This window comes from Diceros bicornis, chromosome 2 (assembly GCF_020826845.1).
Source record: "Diceros bicornis minor isolate mBicDic1 chromosome 2, mDicBic1.mat.cur, whole genome shotgun sequence".
NCBI lineage: Eukaryota > Metazoa > Chordata > Mammalia > Perissodactyla > Rhinocerotidae > Diceros > Diceros bicornis.
In genome coordinates, this window is record NC_080741.1 from 58,456,828 (window position 1) to 58,482,823 (window position 25,996).

Here is a 25,996-nt window from a genome sequence, read left to right on the forward strand (position 1 = left end):
CTTAGAACAAAATGGGAGGAACAGAGCTCATTCGTTTGCTTACGTAAAGCTGCCAGGAATTACACTGATGTGGGTGTCTGTGTAGTGGTTAGCTGGGGCTGCCAGCCAGCTCCCCTTTTATCCCTGAGAGTGATCTACAGAGGGTGGGGGAGGTGAGGGTGTGGAGTTGGTGGGGTTGGCTGGCTGGGAGCCTTCTTCTGACTTCCTCAGCCAAGCCTGCTCAAAGCTGTCCCATCAGGCTTTGAACATGGATCTTGACTCCCCTGCAGCTGCTGGCATGCACAGGACTTGAGCTTCTGCTGTTCACTGCTCAGGGCATTTGCACTCGGGGCATGGGCATCTTCTCCATGAGCCTTGCAGTCTCCCTGGTACACACTCCAGGCGCTGAGTACCAGTGCTTTCTACTCTGAGGCCCCCTCCCAGGTGGGGTCTTAGCACCGTAGCCCTTGGGCCTCATCACTGCAGTGGGCTCCAGTGGCTCTCATCTTCCCTACGTAGGGCAGATGAGAAGTGCCCAGGAATTCACATCAGCCCAGTGCTGGCAGCCCTTGAGCAATGCCTGATGGGAGTTGGTACACAAGTACCCCAGCTCCCTCACTCCTGAGAGCCCTCTGAGGTGCATCTTCTACCCTGATTCCTGGGGGTTCCCTGGGGGATTAAGCTCCACTCACCCACAGTGGTATTTGAGTCGACAGCACACCATTTATTGGCTGCCTTCCCTTCTCCGTCTTACTTCCCCATACCCCTATTGGTGTTTTCTAGAATCACTCCCCAAATAAATCTCAGGGGCTGCTCCTGGGGATCCCACACAAAGACAACCAGGGCGTTTGCCCTGAAGCCTGCCTTACAGTCTGGCTGTTCTTTCCAGCCTCTCTCAGGTCTCCCTGCTTCCTCTACCTCCCCAGCTCTGGATTTCCTCCAGCTGTCATTCAAACAGCAGGTGAAGACAACGCTCTCTGCGTCCTGTCCTCTGGCTCTCTCTGTTCCTGTGACTCTTACACCTTATTTTGGGAACCAAGGATTCTTTCACACGTAAATGAAATCCCCATGAAATCGACCTCCTTTCCAGCTGCCTAACCAGGTGCCCAAAGTTGTCACCGATTTGCCTGAACTTGTGGCCTAAGCAAACCGAGCCTAGATCAGTTTGATCCCAGAGAGGAACGCTGCACACTGAGTGTTTGGAAAGTTCATTCAAAATCAGCAAAAATAAAATTTAATTGTGCTCAGGTGTGGGCAGTCCGTCCTTCCTCGGGGGTGACAGTCAGCAGTCCCTGAGGGAAAGCACACCTGTTCTCTTCACAGACAGTAGGCTCTGGAAGGGCCCTCTGAGGCTGGCCGTCTCCGGGCAGGATGCCTCAGTCCGTGGGAGGGTTTTGTTTCTGAAGAGGCGAAGCGCGCAGAGTGTGCGAGGACCCTCACTCAGCACTGTCCACACTGCCGCTCCTGCCCCCTTCTCCTCCGCCGCCATCCGTCAGCTCCTGCCGGTCCAGCCCACAGCAACCCTGGGTCTGACTCCTAAGTCAGGCAGGACCTCCTTCAGGCCCCGGCCCAGGAAGAGCCACAGTGCCCTAAAATACCTTCCGGGGCACACAGCCCTCCATCTCCAGCAGCTCCGGCCAGCCCTCATATTTGTTCGAGTTTGGGTCGTTCTTTAAGAACTAGAAGGGAGAGAAGAGAGAGCACTGACAATGGAGGAGGCTATTTAGGATTCACACCTGCATTTTCATTGTGCTTTAAAACCTAAATGCTTTCACTCGCTTCACCCGCCCTTCAGCCCTGTGGGGAGGTGGGGAGGGGTGGTGTTGGATATTACTAACCCATTTCACAGATTGGGAAACTGAGGCTCAGAGGAACTGCAGCTTGCCCAAAGTTTCTTTCGGGGGGGGGCGCTTGGAGAGCTTTAGCCCTTTTCCCAAATTCTCCATCAGCCCTTCTAGGACATCTCAAATACTAACAAGAACAACAATAAAAAGAAGCATCCTAGCAATTCGTGAGTGCTTGCTTTATGCCAGGCACAAAGGGTCTTATGTATTTAATCCTCACACTAGCCCTAAGAAGCATATACTATTATCATCCCATTCTACAGAGGGAAATTGAGGCACAGAGGGCCAAAGAAACTGCCTATGGCCACCCAGTTGGTAAGCGGCGGAACCACTGTATAATATTAATTAATATTAACAGTAAATATGTAAAGAGAATAAAATCAGTTAAGATTATGTTTAAAATGCTCGGGCTCAGTTTATGGAAGAAAAAATGTAAATGGCAAAATCTACCGGTGGAACAATCGTGGCTAACCCTTAGGAAGAAAAAAAAACATTCTAGATGCTGCTTCTCTAAATCCCAGTTTCCCATGTATGGGAACAAAAGACAGGATGGTTTTAATCACGGTGTGGTCCTTGGTTCATTTCTGGGTGGGGGGGTCCCCGGCAGCTGATCATGAATCTCAGGTAAAAGGTAGTGCTGACTTTCCTCTACTTAGGTGCTTCCTCTGGGCCGTCTGGGCCCGGTCGTGCCGGGTCTGGAAGCGCCGCTTTGAGGAAGAACGGCGCCTGCGCTGCCAGCGCAGCCCCGAGCCTCTTTCCGGCGAGTCCGCCCGCACCTCCCACAGGGCCATTCCGGAGCCCCGGCCCCGCCTCCCGTGCTCTTCACCCAGCGAGTGTAGACAGAGCGCCCGCTCCTCTGCTCCTCTAGCGCAAGCTACTTTGTACTAGTCCTTATGTTTAAGAAGTAATTTCTAATTACCCGAATACATTCTCTTGGAAACCCACGCATGCAAACCAAGCCCACATTTTCCAGACAAGGCGAAACCCGCGCGGCCCACCGTGGGCCGGCCTCCCGGAGCTCAGCGCGCCCCGTCTCGGCTCCCACAGCCCCTCCCTCTCCAGGGGGCCGCGTCTCCTGTCTGACTGTGGCCTCGGCCTCCCCCTTCCCGCCTTCCCGCCGGCCCCCCTTCCACAGCGCTCTCCGCGCTGAGCCGGGGAGGCCGTTCTCCAAGCGTCCGCGCGGGGAGTCTTGGCGGAGGCTGCAGACCTGGATGAGGAATGCAGCCGCCTCACGGAGTAGTTCTGAGACCCGAGCAAGCGGGTCAAAACTTCTCCAAGTCCCCGGTTCCTCGTCTGCGAGAAGGGACGATAATCGTATCTACTTCCTCGCGAGTGTTAAATAAGACCCTGCACGTCCCTTGCTCAGCGGTGCCTGCACACAGCAAGCGCTTGCTGAATACAGTAGTCCTCGGGTATCCGGGTTTGCGGTGTGCGGTTCACCGCAGTCCGGAAGCTGATGATCCTCCTTCTGAGGAATGGTCAGAAGGTTAACAGTAGCCTAAGGCTACGTCACAATGCCTAGTCATCACCTCACTTCCTCTCACCACGTGGGCATTTTATCATCTCACATGCTCACAAGAAGGGTGAGTACAGTACAATAAGATATTGAGCGACCACATTCACATAACTTGATTACAATGTATTGTTATAATTGTTCTGTTTTATTATAAGTTGTTAATCTCTTACTGTACCTAATTTATAAATTGAACTTTATCGTAGGTACGCATGTATAGGAAAAAACAGTGTATATAGGGTTCCATGCTATCTGCGGTTTCAGGCATCCACTGGGGTCTTGGAATGTATCCCGGTGGAGAAGGGGGCACTCCTATACTAGTCTTTCTTGTTCTCACTCTGCTCTTGTCACTCTCCTGCTTCAGCCTCCCATGGCTCCCCACTGCCTTCAGGACAGAGTCCACTCTCCTCAGTGGTCCTATATGTGCCATCGTTGACCCTTAGCTCCTCGTCTTGGGATCTGGGCAGAGATGAATGTTCTTACCACCAGGGAGCAGCCTACTTCACGCCCAGGAAGGCCTGGCCAGTTCTCCCAGGTTTGGAATTGCTCTGAGCTGAGGATGCACAGATGGAGACTGTCCTGACAGGGGAGAAGGCATTTCTCTGTGGGTCCTCAACCCTCCGTGGACTCCCCCTTCCTCCTGTGAGTGCTCCTTAAACTCCACCTCCCAGAGCCCCTCTGCCTGGGCCACCCCTGGGGAGTGACTGTGGAGCCCCATATCATGGACCCCTCCTGACTCCTTCCACATACTCAGGGGGCTCTCCTGTCCCCTTCTTGGTGAAGTTCACCCTCTCCACAGGGAACTTAAAAGGGGTCACAGGGTTCTCCTGGTCCAAACCCTCCTCTTTACAGGTGGGGAGACTGAGACTTAGGGGGAGAAGGGGCTTGGCTAAGGTCACAGCTGGGACCTGAAGCCAGGCATCCTGCCCCTGCTCTGGGCTCCCCTCCCTCCATCATGCAGCCTTCATCTCGAAGTTCCTTTCTCTTTCTCCATGCCTCACTCTCCTTTCATCCTTCTTTTCTCCTTTTCCTTCTCCTTTTTGGTACTTATCTATGTATCTGTGCATTTATATATGACCCACCTCCTTGCAAAATGGTCCAGGCTGCTTCCTGCTGGAGGATTAGGCAGTCGGGCCACCCTGACCTCTGGGGTGGATGACAGCCAGGTGGTCCTCCCCACCCTGCCCCATGTGTCCTTCCTAAGCCACCCCAGTCCTTGTCCAACCATCCCTGGTACCGCTCTGCCTTCACTGGGACAGGGAGGCCGCCAGGAACCCACCTGCTCAAAGGGGCTTTTACTCTTGAGGTCTTTGGCCCCTAAGAAGACCCAGCTGTCCCGGAAGCCCAGTTGCTTTGCGTGGGAACTGCCCAAGTTGGTGAAGAGCTTCCTGATGTCGTCAGTCATTCTGCAGAGGACCAGAGGGGATGGTGAGGTGGTGGGATGGGAGAAGGGGGTCACTCAGCCCCCCTCCCACATGCGCAGCTGCTGCTGAGCTGAGCTGAGCTCGGGAGGAACAGGGCGGAGCGACCAGGACTCCTCTCCTAAAGCCACTCGGAGGGGCTGAAGACGTGTTAAAACAGTTTTGCTTCTGCTTACAAATATAATACATGTTCATTTGGAAAATATGGAACATCACAAAGTAAAAATTACTTACAGTCTCACCGCCTTGACATAAGCATTGTGAAATTTTAATATATTTCCTTCATGTCTTTCTCCCCCATGCACTGTAGGATCACACCAATGCTCTTGTAATCTGTTTTTTTTTCCCTCACTTACCACTAAAGGCTCAGCATTCTTCCATGTCCTTAAATATTTTCTGCATCATCATTTTTGATGCAGTGTATCCTCTTATATATGTATATATAATAATATGTCATACATCACCATATGTATGATTTCTGTAACTAGTCGGCTAGTACTGGACGGGGAAGTGTGTCTGGTTTTTTGCTGTTGTAACCAAGGCTGTGAAGAACCTCCTAGAACATCTCTTTGTGCATTTGTCTGGTTATTTCCTTAGGAGAAGTTGCTACAAGATGGACACGGGGGGTTTGGAAGCGTTTGGTACCCTTCACCCCATTGCCTGGCAGGTGGGGGTTCCCACTTACTTGGTCCCCGGGTCATCGTAGGAGGCCACCAGCACCAGTGTGCTGTCTGGGATTTCTTTGAGGAATTTCTCCAGGAGCGTAGGGTCTGGGGGAGGAAGGAAAAACGAGGTGCTGGTCATTTAGGGGGAAGACTGCTGGTCCTTCTCATTCTCTCCTCCTGCTGTCATGACCCAGGAGTGGCCTGGGCAGGTGGACACTGAGCTCCATCTGAAGCTCAGGAGCCAGCAGGAGGCGGCATCTTGGGGTGGAGCTCCCCGCGGCCGTTGTCCTGGGGGAGAGCAAAGTGCACAGAGTAAGGGCATCCTCATTCAGGTGGTCTGGGGTGGGTTCTGGAATTGGAAATTTCCCCAGGTGACTGATGTGCAGCAAGTGAGAGCCACTGGTCTAAGGGCCCGGGGGCCTACCCCAGGGGACAGAGCACAACCATCTCTCAGGGGCTCTGGGATCTTTGCACACCACCCCCAGCACCCCCTTCCACACTGGTTAAGATGCACCCAGCTAGTCTGTGCTGACTTTAGAGGGTACGTCCACTGGGCTACAGGCAACTCGGAGAGGGAACACTAGTCTCCTATAATCTCCAGCTTACGTCAAGGACCCAGGCTCCCTTCTCATCTTTCACGCCTCCCTGTGCTTGAGAAATCTCTGCATTTGACAGAGAGCAGCCTCGGGGCAGCAGTTGGGGGAGGCGTCAGCGCACCCAGCTCTCTTCAAGGACACTGATTTGTTTCTGTTATGCTTATTTCTATGGTCACCTTCCCTGCATAAAAAGTGATAATGGCTTTCTACTTAGGGCAGTGATATAATTTCCTTTTAAGATATGTTTAAGTTAAAAAAAAAAAGTGAGCTGATTTAAAGGAAAATGCCAAAAATGCAGATGGTACTCTGGATATGGTGTAATTTTTACAGGGGGCTATTGAATGGATGAAGAAGTATGGACAAGATTGGCCTGTGGGTAAAGCAGGGGCTATATCTGTCAAACGAGGATGATTAATAGCCCTGCTCATAGCATTTTTGTAAAGATCAAATATGACAGTGACTCTGGGCATACAGTAAGTACAATGATTAGCAGGATCAGCTACATAATTTTCAGGGCCCAGGGCAAAATGAAAATGTGGGGCCTTTGGTTAAAAAATTATTGAGAATTTTAAGACGGTGAAGGCAGAGCATCAAACAAAGAGTGAGTTTCCTCTAAGTGTGGGGCCTGTGTGACTGTTCCACCCACAGGCCGCATGCCCACGAAGCCGCCTTGATTTTTAGTATCTGTGGGGATCCCTTGGACCTAGGGGAAAAATCAAGTCCCTCAAGCAAGGCCAGCCACCAACCAGCTCAGTGACACGGAGGCCTCCAGTCAACGACCACAGCGGCTCTGTTAGTGAAATGGCCTTGAACTTTTTAGACTAAAGAAGGCGCTCTGAGAGGACCATTGATTTGTTTGAGCCGTCAGCAGTTATCAAAATCTGGCTCTTGTCTGGGATGGATGGTGGATGTTTGGAAAAAATGAAGTGTGTCTTCTGTTAATTATCATCTCACTTTAAATAGCCTTCATCTTCTTTTGTCTCCTGTGGGAAGGGACGACTTGTTCCCAGAATGTTTCTGTTTCTGGTTCCCCATCAGCCATGGTTACATCCAAGTTCAAAATAAGGCATTATGAAACTTGGTTTCGTCTTTCTAATTATTTTTTTCCCTTTTCATTCTGACAGATGACCTCTTTGCTTCCGAATCACGTAGCTGGAGTGAGGGAGGAGGGAAGGGAAGAGAGAAGACTAACGAGCTTCCCTGGGCCCCTCCCACCCATTACTGTGGGTTATCATTTAACCCTCACATCAATCTCATGAAGTGGACACCATGGTCACCTCTATTTTACAGATGACAAAACTGAGGTTCAAGAGGTGCCACCTGCCTCAGGTCACGCAGCCTGAAGTCTCTGACTCCAGAGACTGGACCTTTTCCATAAACCTGGCCCAGGCCTCCCTGGATATCTGCAGGGTCCTGGACAGAGAGCCCAGGAAGGCCTCTGGCCCTCGGCCCATGGCCTGCCCCCTCTTCTCACCCATCTCCAGCTCTGACCTGCCCCAGGAGGGGCCTTGCTTGCCAACATGTGGACACCCCAGTCTGCCTGTTCAAGCTCTGTCCATGCCACCCTCTGGCCACCCCTCGGTCCTAGGGTGTGTCTGCAGCTTGGGGGGCACACCTGGAAGAGGGCTGTGTGGGCCCTGATGCAGGCTCCAGGTTGGCTCATCCTCTGGCCCAGCAGACCCCACCTGTGAGGTGAGACTTGGCTGGAGGACGGCCTTCGTGGGCCCCTCCTCTGAAGCCCTGGGCCCAGGACAGGGTCCCACCTCCTGTGTCTAAGGTGGTGTTGCAGATTGCCTTCCAAACATTCCCTGGCTGTGGCTTCTGGGGAGCAGCTTCCCATTTCCCACCTTTCAGCCCCTGCTTTGCTGGCAAAGCCAGGAGGGCTGGCTGCTCTCTGCTGCCCAGTGGTCATCGCCCCTCCTTGGGCTTAGTGTTTAGGTGGGTGCAGTGAGGTAAGTATTCCCTGGAGGTGGAGACAAAGATGGGGGACTCAGGGGAGAAGGAAGCCAGCTGAGTGGCAGGAGCAGGGCCCCTTCCACTCTGCGAGGAGCTTCCGGGGTGAGTGGGCACACGCTCGGCACCTGTGATGCCCGAGCCCAGAGCTGGCCCTGTGATCTCAGGGACATGGGAGGGAGACTGAGTGGAGCTGGGCTCCGAGAAGAGGGCTGAGCTCAGTTCGTCTGTCCTGATGGAAATCAGTCCTTGCAGGGCCCAGACTGTGTCTGCAAAGGGTGGCCTTGCTGCTTTTCCACTCCTTGTTGAGGCACCTGTGTCGGAGGGAGGCTGGGTTGCCAGCCGGGCGGGCAGCAGAGTGGCACACTGGGCCCGAGACTGATTCCCCTACATTTTGGAAGTTGTCAGGAGTGTTGGGTGAGAGTCCCGCCCCCGCTCGCAGCTTTGCCAGGCAGCCTGTGGGCGAGGAAGCTGCTGGTGGGAACTTAGATGTCCAGGCCTCCATCCCAGGTCGGTCAGCGCCCTGTTGCCGGGCTGCACTCAGGGCAAGGAAGACAGTGACTTTCTAAGGAGTGGCCTTGTGCACAGAGCGGCTCAGAAAGCATGTCTGTGCAGAGAGAGAAGACAAGACATCTGCAGAAAGGTGCAGAGAGCTTGGAGCCTCAGAGCTGACCTTTCTGGGCCTCAGGAGGCCTTGTCCTGCCCTTGGGCCCCCAAGTGACCCCTGCGGCCTTGCAGTAGAGTACCATTTACCTAGCAGAGCAAACCGGGCCATATGCCCTCGTCCTTAGCACCTCAGTGCACACATCCTGGCCTTCAACTGCCAGCACCAGCATTTCTTTGCCTGGAGGTCTTCCCTGACCTCCAGATCCTCCTTTGCCCTGTGGGGCAGGCCAGAAGTGTGGGAAGTGCCAAGGAATTAGGGGTGGGACCACCCCAGCTCCCTTGCCCCCTGGGATATCTCTGGGGCTTTGTTGGACACTGGCTCCTGCGTTCCTGTTGCCCACAGTGTTCAATGACCCAATAACACACTGTCCTGGTGGCCTTCCTTTCCCTGTCTCACTTCCCACTCCCTATGGGCATTTCCTCAGAGCACCTCCTCCCAAGTAAGGCAGTGCGCTTGAATCCTTGTCTCCGGCTCTGCATCTGGGAGAGCCCAGTAGGACAGCAGAAAGGAGTTTCAAAGGCAGCAGGACGCCCTTCAGCCCCCATCTGCCACTTTCTGGTTGTCTCCGTGAAAAGAAGAGCAAAGCTCCCGGCACCCTGAAAGCTGCTTTGCCACAGGAAGGAGCTCAGCCCACGCCTCGACCTCAGTGCCAGCAGAGGGCCTACCTCCAGAGTACATGTCGAAAGAGTTCTGTCTCAGCACCGTCCCCGTGGTTCCTAAGGGAAGAGAGCAAACTATTATTTGCTGTAACGTGGCATTCTGCTTGTCGTTTTTTGGAAAATGGCTACTTTGTAGTCTAAGGTCTAAAAATAGACTAATAATGGGATAAAATCAGATCCTGTAGAAAGCAGACAGGACTAAAGTAGGTGCCCAGTAACCCTTGGGCTGATCTGAGAGGCACAAGGACAGAATGGGGGAGGGTCTCCAGAATCGCATGGAATCCAACCAGTCTGGGTCTGTGCTCTGCCTTGCCACTTCCTAACGCACGACTTAGTATTTTGACCTTAATGTTTGCATCTGTACAGTGGGCTGTGGGAATTAAAAGAGATGTATTTAAAATAGTAAGCATGGAAGATAAATTTTAGCTGCAAAACAGTAATTAAAAAAAATTAATAAAAAGGGGCCAGCCCTGTGGCCGAGCGGTTAAGTGCGCACGCTCCACTGGTGGTTGCCCAGGTTCGGATCCTGGGCACGCACCAATGCACCGCTTGTCATGCCATGCTGTGGTGGCATCCCATATAAAATGGAGGAAGATGGGCACGGATGTTAGCTTAGGGCCAGTCTTCCTCCGCAAAAAAAAGAGGAGGATTGGCATCGGATGTTAGCTCAGGGTGATCTTCCTCACATGCACACAAAAAAAACTATTAAAAAAACTACAGTTGTCATCATTATTCCCACCTAAATCTGCAATTTGAGTCCTCCGACTCTTGAAGGCAAAGGGATTTGTGGTGGGCTGAACCATCCTCAGGGTCCTGAGTCCAGGCATCTGAATTGTGTTTGTGGGTTTTGCAAAGGGTCCAAGTCCTGCCGGGAACCCAGTATTCTGGAGGGAAGTCGCAGTTCATACTTGCTACCACTAGATGGGGGTGTTGCAGAGGGGATGGCAGCTCTGCATTTTCATCATCACGCCCTCCCCCACTGCAATTTGAGGATTCCTGGAGGGTGGGGACACGGGCCTGGGTAGTGGCAGCTCTCCTGCTTGGTGGGCACAGGCTCACACTGCAGCCCCTCCAGAATTCTTGTAGCTACTAGTGTCCAAGCCCCTGAGGCACTTCACCTGGGGCCCTTGGAAGGGGCTCTATAAACCAGTGAAACTGCTTTTGTGATTGTGTGTGTTTGTGGATTTTTCTGGAATTAGGGGGAGGAAATGCAGTTTGAACAGTTTCTCAAAGGAATCTCTGCCCCTCTAGAAGGTTAAGGACCACCAGCCTTTAGCAATCTTTTTGTTATTCTGGCCTGTTACATAGATGAGGACCCCGAGGCCCTGAATGGTCTGTTAGACTTTGCACAGCTGGCATGCAGTGGGCGCTGCGCACATGCTTAGAAACACTTCTAGTCTAGGGAGACAGTTTAGCTGAGTGATTAAGACCTGGAGTCAGCCAGATCCAGGTTCAAATCTAGATGATTCTGTTGGCTGTGTATCCTTGGGCAAGTCGCCTAACCTCTCTGAGCCTCCATTTCTTACCTGGGAAATGGAGATGCTAAGCACAGCTCCATCCTAGCATTGTGATGAGGTTCAGTGAAATAGCTAGCACACAGTAAATGCTCAATAAATGTTAACTCTTAGTGTTACTGATGGTGGTTTTTATCTTTGGGCTCTGAGAGGGTGGGGAAGGAGGCCCCAGTCTGAGCCCGTCTCATGGGAGAACATTCTGAGAGTTCTTCTCCGGCTGTGGCCCATTTGGGGGAAGAGAAACCCAGCAGGTTTCAGCTGGGTCAGCTGTAGCTGGAGGCGTTCCCGCCCTCCCCATTGGGGGTGAGTGGAGATTGGGTGACAGTGGATATAGACTGAGGCTCCCACAGTCTCTGGGGCCTGGTGTGCCCGGAGGAGTGCTCTGAGACCCGTCTGAGCTGCCCGCACGCCCTCCCTACAAGAAGGGGCCACCATCGGAGGGAATCAGACCTTGCTGTCTTTCTCAAGACCTCGGAGGAGGAGTGGCCCCGCCCGGCCTCTTGCCCCTCCTGGACCCCACCCTTCCCGGGCCCTCAGGAAGTCCGCTGGGGCTGCCCTCCAATCCCCCTCCATCTGGGCTCCATCTTTGCTCCAGGCTTGACCTCTCTCGGATCCAGCAGGATTTCTGGGCAGAGGGGAGATGGCTCCTCTGGGAGCAAAGGGCCAGGTTCCAGTCCTACCCTGTCACTTACTATGTGGTCATGCCGCACCAAGCTTGACCACTCCCCTCCTGAATGGCTATTGTGCCCTTTTTCCATCTGCTCTGAACTTTGTCCCAGGAAGTGGCTCTTAGATTCTTAGATCCAGGGAAATGGCCCTTGTTCCCATCTAAGAGCCATAGGCAGAGAGGAGGGTCTTGGCTGGGGCCAGACCACGTGGGCCTTACTCAGCCCCTGAGTACCCACCCCCCCTGAAATGTGTGTCCATTTCAGGCTTGGCCTGCAGTCGGCCTGCTGTTCATCACCTGCTAAAAATGTGACGCTTAGTGTTCATCATCTGCTTAGTGAGACTGTGGGCCTCCCGTGGGCCTCGCTGGCTCCAGCTTCTCTACTCCAAGCTGGAAGGAAGTTTCTGGAATGCAGGGCTGGGCCCTCAGGCCCTGCTCCAAGCCTTTCTGAGGCTCCTTACTGCCCTCTCCTTCAAGCTCACACTTCTTAACAGGACACTTAGCGCCTCATCCTCTGGCCCTGCTGGCCTCCCCAGCCTCGCCTCTCACCACTACCTGCTTCCATGTTGCAGCCAGAAAGACCCAGTGTGGACCCCCGGACCCTTCTCCTCCCTCCTCCCTTCCCTGCTCTCTGCACAGTGTTGCCGCTGCCTGGAGGGAGCCTCCCCTTCTTTTCTCCTGGCCAATCCCTGCTGTCCTTCCGGCCTCAGCTGACCGTCCCCTCCCTCTGGAAGCCTCCCCTGACTGCCCCCTCCCTGGCTCTGTGTCCCGGCTCCCAGAGCTGTGCTTCCTTCTCCTCCATAGATGCTCACCACATTGCGATTGTTGGTCAACTTCTTGGACTCCCGGGGGGTGCTTGTGAAGCCAGGGCCTGTCCTTCTAGTTCATAGCTGACCCCAGCGCCCTCTACGGGGCCTGGCCCACAGCAGCTGCTGTTGATATTTGTTGAATGAATGAACAAGGGTGTGCACTCAGCTCGTGGTCCCACACTGTCGTTGGTTGTCCCCCAGGGTTTCACGTGTGTTGGTTTGAGCGGGGATGGCCTTGAGGATGGGCTCATGTTTCACAGGAGAAGTGTGTCCTTCTGGGATAGGTGCACACGGCAGGGGCCTGGCCAGGACTGCGGGTAGGACCCAGTCTTTTAGAACTTCTGTTCTCACAGGCCAGCCAGGCCTCCCCTCCTGAGCTACAGATGACCCTGGGCATGTGGCAGGAGCTGAGTCAGTGTTGGTTGAATGAATGCACATCTGCCTCCCCCCAGTGCCTGAGAGCCTGGCAGGGGCTGTCTGGGGTGGATCAGCAACTCACCGTTCACCAGGGCGATGTTGAGGCCTCTGCCCACGTTGTTCTTCACAGGACTCATGATCCTGAAGAAGAGGAAAAACGATATACAACAGCCATCCCGAGTGTGGAGTGAACGCTGCTTTCCAGACTCTGGAACTTGGAGACTTCTGCCCTTACGAGGCCGAAGCCTCAGGAAACACGCGGAATAACCTGGGCTATCTGTTTTCTCCTGGAAACGGGTGAGGGGGCTGGATTCTCCCAGGAGTCGCTCCTGGCTGTTTGGACCAGAACAGTCTGCTCAGAGAAGAGAGAGGGTCCCTGCCTGGGGCTCTGAGTGTTGGAGGCGGGGCCCACCCAACCCCCAGGCCACGAGGAAGGCAGAATCTGGAAAGTTGCTGCCGTCCTGCCCTGTGTGTGTTCCTGCCCGCCCAGCCTCTGCACCCTCATCTTCTGGTGTTCCTCGGGAACACTGTCCTCCTCCATCTCAGGCCGGGTGATTCTCAGGACTGATCTCCCTTCCAGGCCTGGATAAGCAGAGCATCCTGTACCTCTGGCCACAGTGATTGGGCCAGGCATGGTCATGTGGCCAATGAGACCCAGTCTTGGGACTTTTGCAGAGATAATTCAGATAGGAAAGCTCTCTTCCCAGTGGGGTGCTAGACTGGGCTACTATGTCAACCCAGCTGGTGGCTTCCCTCCTTCACACATAAAGAAGTACGTTTTCAGTAAAGAAAACTGAATCTACTGCCAGAGGAAAGCAGAGCTGAAGATGGTGTGAGAGGGAGCCCTGATGACACGGTTTGAACCCCTGGATCCAGCTGGTCCTGAAGCCCACTGCCTCTGACCTTTTGGGTATATGAACCAATAAGTTCCTTGTTTTGCTTAAGTGAGTTGGAGTTAGGTTCAGAATCCTGACTAAAACACCTGTCTCTGGCTTCTTTTGTAGAGCAAGCTTGCTGTCCTAGGGCCCTTACTACCCAGAAAGACTGGTACACAGTCTTTCTCCTACACCTGGGTGGAAGCCCTGGCACCTGCTGCATTTGGACTTTGACGCCTGGATTTGATCTTGAACCCTCTCCATAGGCATCTCCCTTCATAGGAAGCCCAGCAGCTTGGCTCTCAGACAGACCTGAGTTCAAATCCTGGCTCTACCAATGGTTAGCTGGGTAAGGCTGTCTGAGCCTCAATGTCCTCATGTTTACAAAAGGGATAATTATAGCCCCACCTCTTGGAGTGCTGGAGGATTGAATAAGAGGATGCTGTAAAACATTTAGCAAGGTGCTGGCAGACATAGAAGCTGTTGGGATTATTACTATTATGTGACTTACCCATCCCGGGTAAAAGGAAGCTGGTGGAAGGTGTGGGCTGGTCTCAGGGCTTGCCCCTGCAGCCTCTGAATTTGCTAATGAATGATTGAATGAATGAATGAAATAAAAGAAAAGAAACGAAGCACAGGAAACTTACACGTGGTTTTCGAAGCACATGGAGGGGCCCACGACGTTGGCGGCTCCGCTGCTGAGTTTAAACGCAAAGAAGTTGTCTGGGCAGGGCTTGTTGAGGCCACACTTGGTCTTCACGACCCCTGGGGAGGGAACAGACCAGCCTTGGTGGCAGCAGCTGTGTGTCTGACCACCCCAGAATTTATTTTCAGGCTTTCCATCCCAGCGCCAGCCCCAGCACAGTGCCTGGCTCAACGCAGTCTCCCCCTAACCCGGTAAATGCATGCGGAGTAATGAGCAGTGAGTGGTTAATAACCAGAGTCACTGTGATTAAGGGATTCTCTTGAGAACCTTTCTCTTGGGCCACAGCAACCTTTTGAGTTCCCAGAGGCCCCTATTGACAACCCCCTGGTGCCCCAGCTCGGTGGGAGGAGTGCCCGGTTCCTTTGGGCAAGTCTTCAACCTTCTCGTGCCTCAAATTCCTCGTCTGTGAAATGGGATAACAATGGTGCCTTCCCCACTGAGTTCTCTTGAGGAATAGACGAGCACAGGTTAACTCAGTATGTATTGGCTATTCTTGTCATTCAGTCATTCTTCACTCATTTTCTGAGCTATGGGCTCCTATGGGCTCGACCCTGGGACACAACAGGAACAGGCAGGTGGCTCCAGTCCTCCCACTGGGCGCTTAGAACCCACTGAGGACTCAGCATGTGGCCCCCCCCATGGCAGCTTGTGGCTGCCATTGAGACCTGTGTCCCCTCCACGTGGCCCTCATGGGGTAAACCCAGGTGAACAGGGGAAGGTGGAGACAGGACCCCAAACACAGCTGCTGAGCCGCTCAGCCCTCCAAGCGCTCTTTGTGAGCTGGGATGTCACCTGGGCTCTCAGCCTGGCAGGTTCTAATTTATACTAATGTGTATTCTTTACCATCGCCTGACAGTTCGGAAGGTACCAGGAGGCAGGATTGGGCAAACGTGGAATTAGAGAAAGTTCGCCTGCAAAGGGGAAGCAGTGATTGGGCAGCCTGTCCCTCCTCCAGCCCCTGTGTCCGTGTCTGGCTGAGCTCAGGGCAGACCCGCAGGCATCTCGAGAGAAGCTGGGACACGCTGCGGGCTTGCTGGGTGCTGGGCACTGTGGCAGCACTTAGTATTCGTTATCTTGTTAAATCATCCCAGTAACTCCTGGGCCTGCACACAGTAGGCACTCAATAAATGTTCACTGAATGAGCACACAGAGCGTTTGGCGGGGCTGGGCCCGCGGCTTGGGGGGCGATGTGGTGAGGGTGATCAGCGTCCTCAGGGCCCTTGCCAGCCTACAGGGAGCCTTTATGTGAATCAGGAAAAAGCGCCCCTTGGGGGGACCCAGCCCAGGGGCCGGGCTTGGCAAGCCACGGCACCTCTGAGTAGGTAACGGTGCCCCTTCCCGAAGTGAACGCCGCCCGCGACACGCACCCTCTGGATTTCGGCTCCCTCGGCCGAGTGGGCAGCCCTGAGGTCTGAGAGGCAGGCCTCTCCTAGGCTCTCTGACACCCCCCACTCCCACCCCAAGTTTCAGCATACCCACTGTAACCAGAGCTACGAGAGGGACATTATCATCCGAGAGTGAGGGCTGGGAGTGGGGACACCCACGAGGGGCTGTTCAGGAGAGAGTGGGTGTCCAGGCCTATGGCTCAGGAGAGAGGGGGCTGGAGATGTGGACCTGACCCCACCCCCCCACCCCTGGACAGGACCCTCCACACAGGGGCACAGCCCCTGCTGGCAGGTCTGGCTGGGAGTGATGCCAGGGAGGGGTCATCTTCTCCCGTGAGCCTGGGGGCCCCACCTCTGGCCACCTGCCCCCCACAGAGAGGCCAGTTTATTCTTGAGATGAGAGGTTCTCACCTATGTTGGAGGGATTATTCCAGGCCTCGGGGACCACCCTAGAGTCTGCCCAGAGCCTAATCAACTGCAGCTAAGTCTGATAAACTCGATGTCTACAGGCCGGCTTAAGCAGGCTTTTCCGGAATTGATTTTCTGACCATCCAGCCTTCACCGTCAGGCTACTAGATGAAGGGGATGACGCCCAGGAGTCTCAGCCACCGGGAGGCAGGGGATTTGCTCTCTGGGTTTGGGCCCGGGGGGCTGCCTCCACCAGCTGCCAGACCCCTCCAGGAACCCCTAGTATTGTTGCCCAGGGCGTGGAACTGAGCACTGGAGGGGGTGCAGCCAGGAATCTCGGGCTGATCCTCAGTAATCTGCGGTGTGACTTGCAGGAAATCTCTCCCTTTAGCTTTGCCGGCTGTAAAATGAGGGAGTTGGTTTAGATCAGGATTGTCAAACAGGTTTCCTCTTAAATGTTGATGGGTCTACAATTAAAGGTTTAATGGTAGAGCTCTTGAGGTTGCCTGTGGCTTAGAGGGAGAGCTGGGGTTGATTGGTGATGTCTGCCATGGGAGAGGGCAGGGGGGATGGCAGCACGGGTGCTTGGATTTGCCATACCCCCAGCATATGATGTCTGAGTGTTAGTTCACACCAAGATGCTGCGAAACTCTGTGTCTACTTCAGAATATGACTCAGGAGGCTCCTGGGAGACAGGGTTGAGGGTGTGGGGTGAATGGTTCATGTTGATTCAGTCTTTGCTTTGCCTCTGTGACTCACAGTGCACTGGGGCTCCTGCTCCCTTCTCAGTCAGGTACAAGCCTGCTCCTGGAGCTGTAGCCCTCTTTAGTCACCACCAGGTTTGGGTGGGAGAGGGGGCACCTGGAGATGTTGCCTCTTGCAAAGAGGTGTTGAGAGGGGGGCCCTGGAGTAGATGGGAGGTTGACTCCCAGTTCACCACTTACAGCTACGTTGCCTTGGCCAAGAATTTCACCTCCTTGAGCCTTGGTTTCCTCATCCATAAAATAGGATAATTATAACACCCACACAGGGTCATGGTGAGGATTGCACAACGTGCCTGTAAAGTTCTGAATACGGTGTCTGGCACATAGTCAGCACTCCATCATTGTCACTATTGTCGTCATCATAGCTGTCCCTCCTTCCACCTTCCCTGCACCTCGGGAGCTGGGTTCAGAGGTCTGCAGTGTCCTGCATTTGGGGCCCTCAGCATTCCTGGCCTCCCAGTACTCTCTCCACGCCCCACACTCGTGCCCCTGACTTTGCAGCCAAGGTCTCACTAGAGCCCCAGCATTCCTGCCTCTAGGCCTTTGCATAGGCTCTTCCCTCCTCCACAAGGCACAGCTGAAAGCCGCCTCCTTCCTGATCCTTCCCTGATCCCATCCCATTGGAAGGTGGTGCCCTCCTGGAGCCTGGAATACTTTGCCCCACCTCTCTTTGCACATTTGGCACTTCTACCACAACAGACAATCAGTGCCCCCTTGTTTTTGTTCCTGGGGGCCCCTGTTGTGCCCAACATGGCCCCTCGTACTTTGGATCAGGAACCAAGAGCCAAGCCTGGGGTCATTGCAATGACAATAAGCACAGCCCCCATCCTTGGGGCTCCCAGCCAGGCGAGGGGAGTCAGGGGAGGTGGCAGTGCGGGGCTGGGTGCTGGGTGCTGTGATGGGGAGGCTGGGGTGGGGCACAGACCAGATTGCAGGAAGGGACTGGGGAAGGGGGGCAGTGGAGCTGTCCTTATCAGTCTGAATATCTGAGAGGGGCCCATCCCTGACACAGGGCTTGGGGGCTTCAGAAGGGACCATCAGGCCATGGATGGAGAGACCCGGACAGACCCTGGAAACCAAGATTTTTCTGGGCTCTGCAGGGCCAGAGTACAGACCATGGAACATCTCGCCCTAAGGCAAATGTGGGCTGGGGAGATACTCACGGATCTCCTTGGGGACTGAGCCTGTGGGAGAGAAGATAGAAACTGGTTAGAGAGAAAGTGCTTTGGGCCCCCTCTGCAGGATGGAGGTTGGGGGCTGGGCGCTAGGGAGTGGGGAGTGGGAAGAAGGAACTTCAGAATGGCAGTGGCTTGGCCAAGCAGAGTCCCTCTCCTGTGGAGGGTGTTGAAATGAGCTACAAGTCCCACCTCGTCAGGGAGTCCTTCCTCACATGCCGCTGCCACCCCTTCAAACACACACACACACACGCGCATACATGCACACACACGTACGCACACATAGACACATGTAGATACACACATGCACACAGACACACATGCACACTCATGCACACACAGATGCACATGCACACACACATGCACATACAAGCACGTGCATACATACATACAAATATGCATGCACACAGACACATGTAGATACACTTACACACACACTCATGCACGCAAACATGCACATACACACGCACGCAGACACATGTAGATACACACACACTCATGCACACAGACACACGCGACACTAGGGGGTATAAAGAAGCGGGGCTCTGTCGTGAGACCCATTGGAGTCTGAGCCCTGACTCCTGGCTGTGTGACCACGTGTGAGTTTCATTCTCCCAGAGCCTCCGTCTCCTTGACTGTGCAGTGCAGGCCATCACACCCACCCTCACGGGCTGTGGAGAAGGTCTGGTGAGGCCAGTCTGGCAGGGCCCAGCCCAGCACCTGGTGCCTAGGCAGCAGTGAAGGGGAGGATGGTGCGGCTGTTCAGCTGTGTTGAGGTGTCCCTTCCTTGACTTACTGCAGCACCGACTATCTCCACAGGGCCCTTTCCTAGGCAGATATATGGCCCCGGGGGAGAAAGAAATGTCCCCTTCAGCTAAGCTGGAAGATGAGCATCTGGAGAGCTGGTAGCCATCATACCTGCCTCAGAGAGAAAGCTGCCCATGGATTGAGGTTAAATAGCAACAAGCAGAGCCCACAGACATTGAGAGACACACTCTGGGGGCTTTGTGGGGGCCCCTAGAGCCAACCAAACCTGAAGCCTGATGCCCATGGACTTCTCAATTACATGCCTCAAGACATCTCATTGTGTTTAAACCAGTTAGAGTTTGGTTTGTCACTCCCATCTGAAAGAACCCTGCCAAATTTGCCAGGTAAATCAGGAGTTCTTAATCTTAATTTATTCCTGCTGCTCTTGAGACACTTAGAACTTCCTCCTCTGAGTGCATGTTATTAAATGCATAAAATAAAATGGATTGGATTAGAAAGGAAACCAACTATATATCAATATAATAAAAATATTAAAAAATAAATTTGTGCTATAGTTATATATGTGAGTCTATATTAATGCATTAAACAATAAGGTGGGGGTGTGTGCAACCAGCCTGGGAACCTCGGAAGTAAATGCATGTTACCCTTGGCAATGCCCGAACACTAATGGTTTTTGATGGCCACTTTTCCCACTGGTTACATTTCCTGCCGCTGTAAGCATTTCTCTGGATCATGTTAATGCACTTTCATTTTTGTGTATTCTGTAACTGTCTGTTTGTCTTCCCAACTCAGACCATGAGCTGGGGCCACATGTTCTTCATTTTGGGGTCCCTGGGAGCTAACACAGCATAGTCTCTTGATAAACATTGGTTGGAGGTATTGACTTGTCAGACCCCAGGGAGTTGAATTCTGAGAGGGAAACAACTTCCGGGGTCTCCTTTCAAATACTGTTTCCTCTCTCATCTCAGGCCGGGGCTCTCTCCTCTGGAGGACAACCCTGAGCTCCACTCCTGCTCTGAGCCTCCTACACTGACCTTGGTCCATCTCCTCCAAGGCCACCAGCACAGCCACGTCATCTCCATGCATAAAAGAAGTGCCCTGGGGCTGGGGATATGGTGGTCACCAGGCATCTATATAAATCATCCTGACCTGGGTGTGGGCCATGCTTGACAAGAAGCGGGTGAAGTGAGGGTTTTCTGAGACTCCACTGTGGGGAATTTGTGTTAAAGACAGAGTGACTGGCTTCTCGCTGCTGTAAGGCCGTGAGCTAGCCTGGCCACTACAGGTTATTGTGTTTGACTGTGTCGGTGGAGGTGGTTCTTTGACATCGAGGAGGAGAAACCCAGAGGTATAAATTCCTTCCCTTCCTCTCCTTCCTTTGAAAGGATTTGGATCTGGGAGACTTGGGTTCCCATTCCTATTGGCAGGAATTCCTGTCAGAATTCCTACAAGGGGAATTTGGGCAAATTTCTTAATTTCCCGAGCTTATCTTTTCTCAGACTACACACAAAACCATACCATGAAGTCATGCATGAGTCCACTCCACAACCTACCATGGATCACCCCATGGGCATTTTTTCAGGTTAAATGATACTATGCATGTAAGCACCTAGCATCCATCACTCATCTATCCATCCATCTATCCATCATCCACCCATCTATCAGACGTTCATCCATCCACCATCCATACATCATCCATTCCCCATCCATCCATCCATCATCCATGCACCCATCCACCCTCCGTCCACTCATCCGCCCAGCCATTATCCATCTATCCATCATCTATTCATCCAGCCATCCACTATCTATCTACCCATCCACCCACCCATCATCCATCCATCCATTTTTCTTTCATTTATCAAGTGTTTACTGAGTATCTGCTCTGCACCAGGTGCTAGAGAGATGGATGTATGCAAGATAAAATCCTTGCCTTCAGGAAGCTCACATTCTATGGGGTGGAGATAGGCAACAACCGAGTAAATAGATAAATAAACAACATAATGATGGATGATGATGATGCTCTGAAGGAAACAGCCTGACATGAGAGAAGCTAAAGTAGGAGGATGGGGCGTGGCCGTGGCTGGGGTGGTCAGGGAAGGCCTCTCTGAGGAGGTAACATCTGAGCAGAGAGCTAAAGGCTGAGAAGGAGCTGGCCACAGGGAGATCTGCATGAAGAGGGTTTCCGGCAGAGGGAACAGCAAGTGCAAGTGGAAGTCACTCAACGCATGGACAATTTTCTCCTTCCTTCCTCCCTCCCATCCTTGTCTCCTCCCTCGGTCCTTCCTTCTTTCTTCCCTTCCTTCTTGGGGTTCCATTTTCACAATGGCCCTTGATGCAGGCACATGCTTTGGCCAGAGCCTTGGAACGCTCCTTTGATCCCCATGGGCTCCAGCCTGTCTGACAGCCTGGGGGTTTCCTCTCCCCCTCTTCTACCGCCCCAGTGGCTGGGGTTCCAAAGGCAGGCCCACACCCTGCCGTGCCTGGCCATCCCCTGGGTCACCCAGGGATGGAGAGAGGAATAGATCCTTGGCCCCTAGCCCTGGTGCACAGGCCCACTGCAGCAGTGGGCCCACTCACCCAGCCAGCGGGGCAGACGGATGGTTTTCATGTTGAAGCCGTCAAAGCTGCGAATAAAGATCCATGTGGTGACCAGGGCAAAGACGAAGGCCACGAGGCGGAGCAGACCTGCAGAGCGAGGAGATGCTGCCATGAGACCACAGCACCAGACCACGTCACGAGGCTGCACGGCAAGACTACCTGTGAGTCCTTACCAAAACCCCACAGTGAGACCACATCGCAAGACCCCATGTTGTAGGTCCAGACCATGTCCACACAACGGACCAGCCCGTGGGCCCATGCGGTGAGACCAGTGTGAATCCTTGTGATGATCAGATGGTGAGATCACGCTGCAAGATTAAGTGGCAACATTCTCCAAAGTGGGACCACTAGAAAGAAAGGTAGAAAGGCACTCTCCTGGGCTCCACTTAGCCTTCCAGAGAGAGACTCTCTAGGGGTGAGGCCTGGAATCCGCACTTTTATCCAGGACCCTGAGGTGAGGCCTGAGAAGTGTGGCAGGAAAGCAGGAGGTAGGCTCTGCTGCAGACAGTCCTGGGAGGGAGCCCTGGCACAGGGGTCAGGAAGTCTGGTCCAGTGCTCAGGGCAGCCAGCTGCCTCTGTGTAACCTCGGGCAAGAGCTCGGCCTCTCTGAGCTGGAGTCCCTCAGTCACAGAGTGGACATGATAATGCCCTTGCAGCTGAGCCCATGGGTTGTCAGGAGGGATGTTATAGTTGTCACCAGTAGGCAGTCTCTAGGGCGGCTTGGGGGATAGTGTTGGTCCCCCACAATTTCCATCAACTGTCCCTGAAAGCCACCACAAATAACCACACAGTGCTCTCTACAGGAACACACACTGGCCTTGCTGATGTGGCCTCCCCCTGCCTCACAGCCAGATTGCTCCCTGATTCCCAAAGCAGGCTCCACTACACCTCCTAGCTCAAGGCCGCTGGTGGCCCTGCTGCCTTCAGAATCAAATCCCACCCTCAGGCCAAGTAACCCCGCTCCTCCCCTGACCTCTATCTTGGCATCACCCTTGCTCCTCAGCCCTGATTTCAGCTCCGTGGCCTTGCGCTGGCCTCAAACTAATTGGCATGAGGGAGAAGGCTCCTGGATCCTGTGGGGTGGATGTCAGGTCTGGGGAGTCCCTTGTCTTCTAGAGCACAGTGTGGCTGTAGGCACCCAGAATTCCTCTTGGGTATCAGCTCACACTGCACAGCACTCACTTTGTGCCAGGCACTGTGCGAACAGCATTTACCTACATTATCTCAGTTCATCCTCACAGGAAGCCTCTGTGCGGGGCACTATTGATTATCCCTGTTTTACAGGTGGGGAAACTGAAGCTTGGAGAGGTGGTCACTTGGCTGGTAAGTGGCAGAGATGGGATTTGAACCCAGGGAAGTAAGCTGACTCTAACACTCGTGCCCTTAACTCCCTCACAGCTGTTTGGGAATATAAATGAATTGCGTCAGTTTCCTATTTAATGCCTCAGTTTCCCTATCTGTACAACGAGAGTACAGCATGAGGGTGTGAACTAGAAGGCAAAGGCTTCTCCTCAGGCCCAGCCCTGTGGTGTGAGGATTCTAGAATAGCCCTTCTCTCTTTTTTTTTTTTTATTAATTAATTTATTTTTCCCCAAAAGCCCCAGTAGATAGTTATATGTCACGGCTGCACATCCTTCTAGTTGCCGTATGTGGGACGTGGCCTCAGCATGGCCGGACAAGCGGTGCGGCTGTGTGCGCCCGGGATTCGAACCCGGGCCGCCAGTAGCAGAGCGCGCGCACTCAACCGCTAAGCCACGGGGCCGGCCCTAGAATAGCCCTTCTTGAGGCAAATATTTTGTCCTCAATTTCCAACCAGGGTCAGGCGTTTCCAGCCAAGTAGGGCCATTGTGCCAAGTTTCTCCAGCCCTTCAGCCCCGATGCAGGAAGTCTCCTCATGCTCTTCCAGACCCGCCTTCGATTGGTTTCCTTCTGGAATTCTGGCCTGACCATTTGAGGACAGATATAGCCATACCACCTCTGAGTCCCGGATAGGCAGACACTGCTGACAGAAAAACGATTCCAAAACCAATCTCAGACCTCGCCCTTGAGCCTTAGAGTCCTCAGAGCCTGGCCCTACCTGATACTCTCATCCTGTCCAGGTGAAGAGCGGCTTGGGGTCAGCGCTGGCCTGTGGAGAGAGGAAAATCGCATTGGAAACTGGCATCTGGGGTCTGAAAATGAACGAGACTGGAGATTAGGGACGGTGCCTCTAACTGAGGAGCTCACAGTCCTTTCAGCTTGGTTCCTCACCATCTGCCGCGAAACAGGGGAGCAGTTTTCTTCCTTCTCTCTCTGCCTCCACCTTTCCTTCCCTTTCGCCCATGGAATTTTATATTCAATTCAATGTGTCTTTTTGTTTTGTTTTGTTTTTGTGAGGAAGATCAGCCCTGAGCTAATATCCATGCCAATCCTCCTCTTTTTGCTGAGGAAGACGGGCCCTGAGCAAACATCTGTTGCCAGTCCTCCTCCTTTTTTTCCCCAAAGCCCCAGTAGATAGTTGTATGTCACAGCTGCACATCCTTCCAGTTGCTGTATGTGGGACGCGGCCTCAGCATGGCCGGAGAAGCAGTGCATCTGTGCACGCCCGGGATCCGAACCCGGGCCGCCAGTCGCGGAGTGCACGCACTTAACCGCTAAGCCACGGGGCCAGCCCCAACATGTCTTTTATTGAGTGCAGAGATTAGGAAGTAGAGGAATGTGCAGTCTGCCCCGCATTGTCTCTTGGAGGGTTGATTTATTCACTCACCCATCCATCCGTCCGTCCATCCATCCCTCCCTCCCTCCATCCATCCATCCATCCATCCATCCATCCATCCTTCTATCTGCTGCCAGCCGAGAGGCATTGAGCTAGCTAGCCCCAGTGAAACCATCAGGGAGCAGAAGCTCAAGTGATCTTTGCTGAGGTACCAAAATGAAGAGTAATCAGGACTTGCATATTACCGGCGAGTTTGCGCCAGATGCTCTATATGCGTTATCTCCTTTAATCCTCACAACTCCCCATTTTAGGGGTAATTAAGCTAAGAGTCACCATGGCTAAGCCCAGGGTTATTCAGCTTGCAAGAGTCAGAGTTAGAATTTGGATGTAGGTCTCTAGCTGCCCAGTCCCCAAGGGGTCCCACCGCCAGTGCTTTTTGTCTCAGAGGAGAGTGAAAACTGAAGTCCTGGGCAAGGGTAGGGTCGTCCTGGGCCGCACCTCTCACCTGTGCCACCCCTGGGTGCTGGGCAATTACCAGCGATTTGGTAGCTTTGAAAACCTGCAGGTCTCTGGAGACTCAGGGGAGGGCAGGGCAGGGCAGGGCTGGTGGTAACTGTCCCAGGTCTCGGACCCCCACAGCCAGCCAGAGGGTCTCTGACTGCAGTAACTTGCTCCCACCAGTCTTCTTGCCCCTCCCCACCCCAGAATCTTCTTTATCCTAAGAATCCATCTCAACAGACATGGTCTCTGAAGCCCAACTGCCAAGGACTCTGGTGTGAGACAGGAGACCGGACAATGCCCAGCTCTGAGGGGTCGGGTTGGGTCAGTTCTTGATGTTTGAGCAACAGCAAGTGCAAATCCACGCCTCCTTCTGAGTCGTAAAAACCCTCCCCCCACCCTGGCCCTACCCCTCTCCTTTCCAGAAAGGAAAGGGAGGCTTTCCAGGTGAGAAAGCTGAGCTGTTGTCCGGCCCCACCCACAGAAATTTTGTAGAACTTTAACTTCCTGAAAGTCAAATTACCAACCTTTTTCTTTCTTTCTTTCTTTTTTTTATAATTTTATTTATTTAGTTATTTTTCCCCCAAAGCCCCAGTAGATAGTTGTATGTCATAGCTGCACGTCCTTCTAGTTGCTGTATGTGGGACGTGGCCTCAGCATGGCCGGAGAAGCGGTGCATCAGTACACGCCCGGGACCCGTGCCAGCCGCCAGCTGCGGAGCGCGCTCACTTAACCGCTAAGCCATGGGGCCGGCCCATCTTTTTCTTTATTTAGATACAAAAATATATTATGCTCTTGAATGGTCTTAGGGTGTGACCTACAGTTGGATGAGGCTCGAAGGACATTTTGAGGGGTCCCCCGCGTGTGGAGGACCCAGGAGAGCTGGGGGCCACACAGGATGGAAGGACAGGGACAGGGTCAGACAGATGGGGATAGCCAGACAAACGGACAGACATAGATATTCACAGAGAAAGTGTGCACAGAGACAGAGCTAGAGAGAAAAGGCAAGGGCAAGGGGGAGAGGGAGATGGCAGAGATACAGAGAGAGACAGAGGACAGAAAGAACAAGATGGAGCAGAGAGACAGGGACAGAGGACAGAACAGAGAGAAAGAACAAATACGACACGCACACACCCAGGTTCAGACGGAGAGAGATGGCGACATTGAGAGAGAGAGAAGAGAGATAGGACAGAGGTAGAGGGTGGGGGTACATACCTGGGCAGGGGGCTAGCCTCTCACCGTCTTGTCCATGACAAGCAGGGACTCTGGCTTCAGGGCAGGAGGTGGGGAGGGGCAGGGGCGTCAAGGCCTCTCCCAGCCTGATGTCCCTCCTGACTGAGTCCCCAACTACCCATGCAGCACCTGCAGGGCTCTTGAGATCCCCACCTGTTCACCCTGGCATCCCGTGGTGCTCTGGAGC

The 25,996-nt window shown here is 53.5% G+C and overlaps 1 protein-coding gene across 1 annotated transcript; it reads right to left on the reverse strand.

Moving 5' to 3' along the window:
- Nucleotides 1-1,190: 1,190 nt before the first annotated feature.
- On the reverse strand, nucleotides 1,191-25,974 carry FAM3D (FAM3 metabolism regulating signaling molecule D). The gene is made up of 10 exons (XM_058549772.1): nucleotides 25,792-25,974; nucleotides 23,461-23,511; nucleotides 21,363-21,470; nucleotides 18,006-18,026; nucleotides 14,227-14,344; nucleotides 12,787-12,845; nucleotides 9,304-9,354; nucleotides 5,443-5,527; nucleotides 4,616-4,742; nucleotides 1,191-1,658 (listed from the first exon to the last, which is right to left on the reverse strand). The coding sequence occupies exons 2-10, from the start codon at nucleotides 23,471-23,473 to the stop codon at nucleotides 1,569-1,571; spliced, it is 672 nt and encodes a 223-aa protein (XP_058405755.1). The 5' UTR covers nucleotides 23,474-23,511; nucleotides 25,792-25,974; the 3' UTR covers nucleotides 1,191-1,568.
- Between the last annotated feature and the right edge of the window lie 22 nt (nucleotides 25,975-25,996).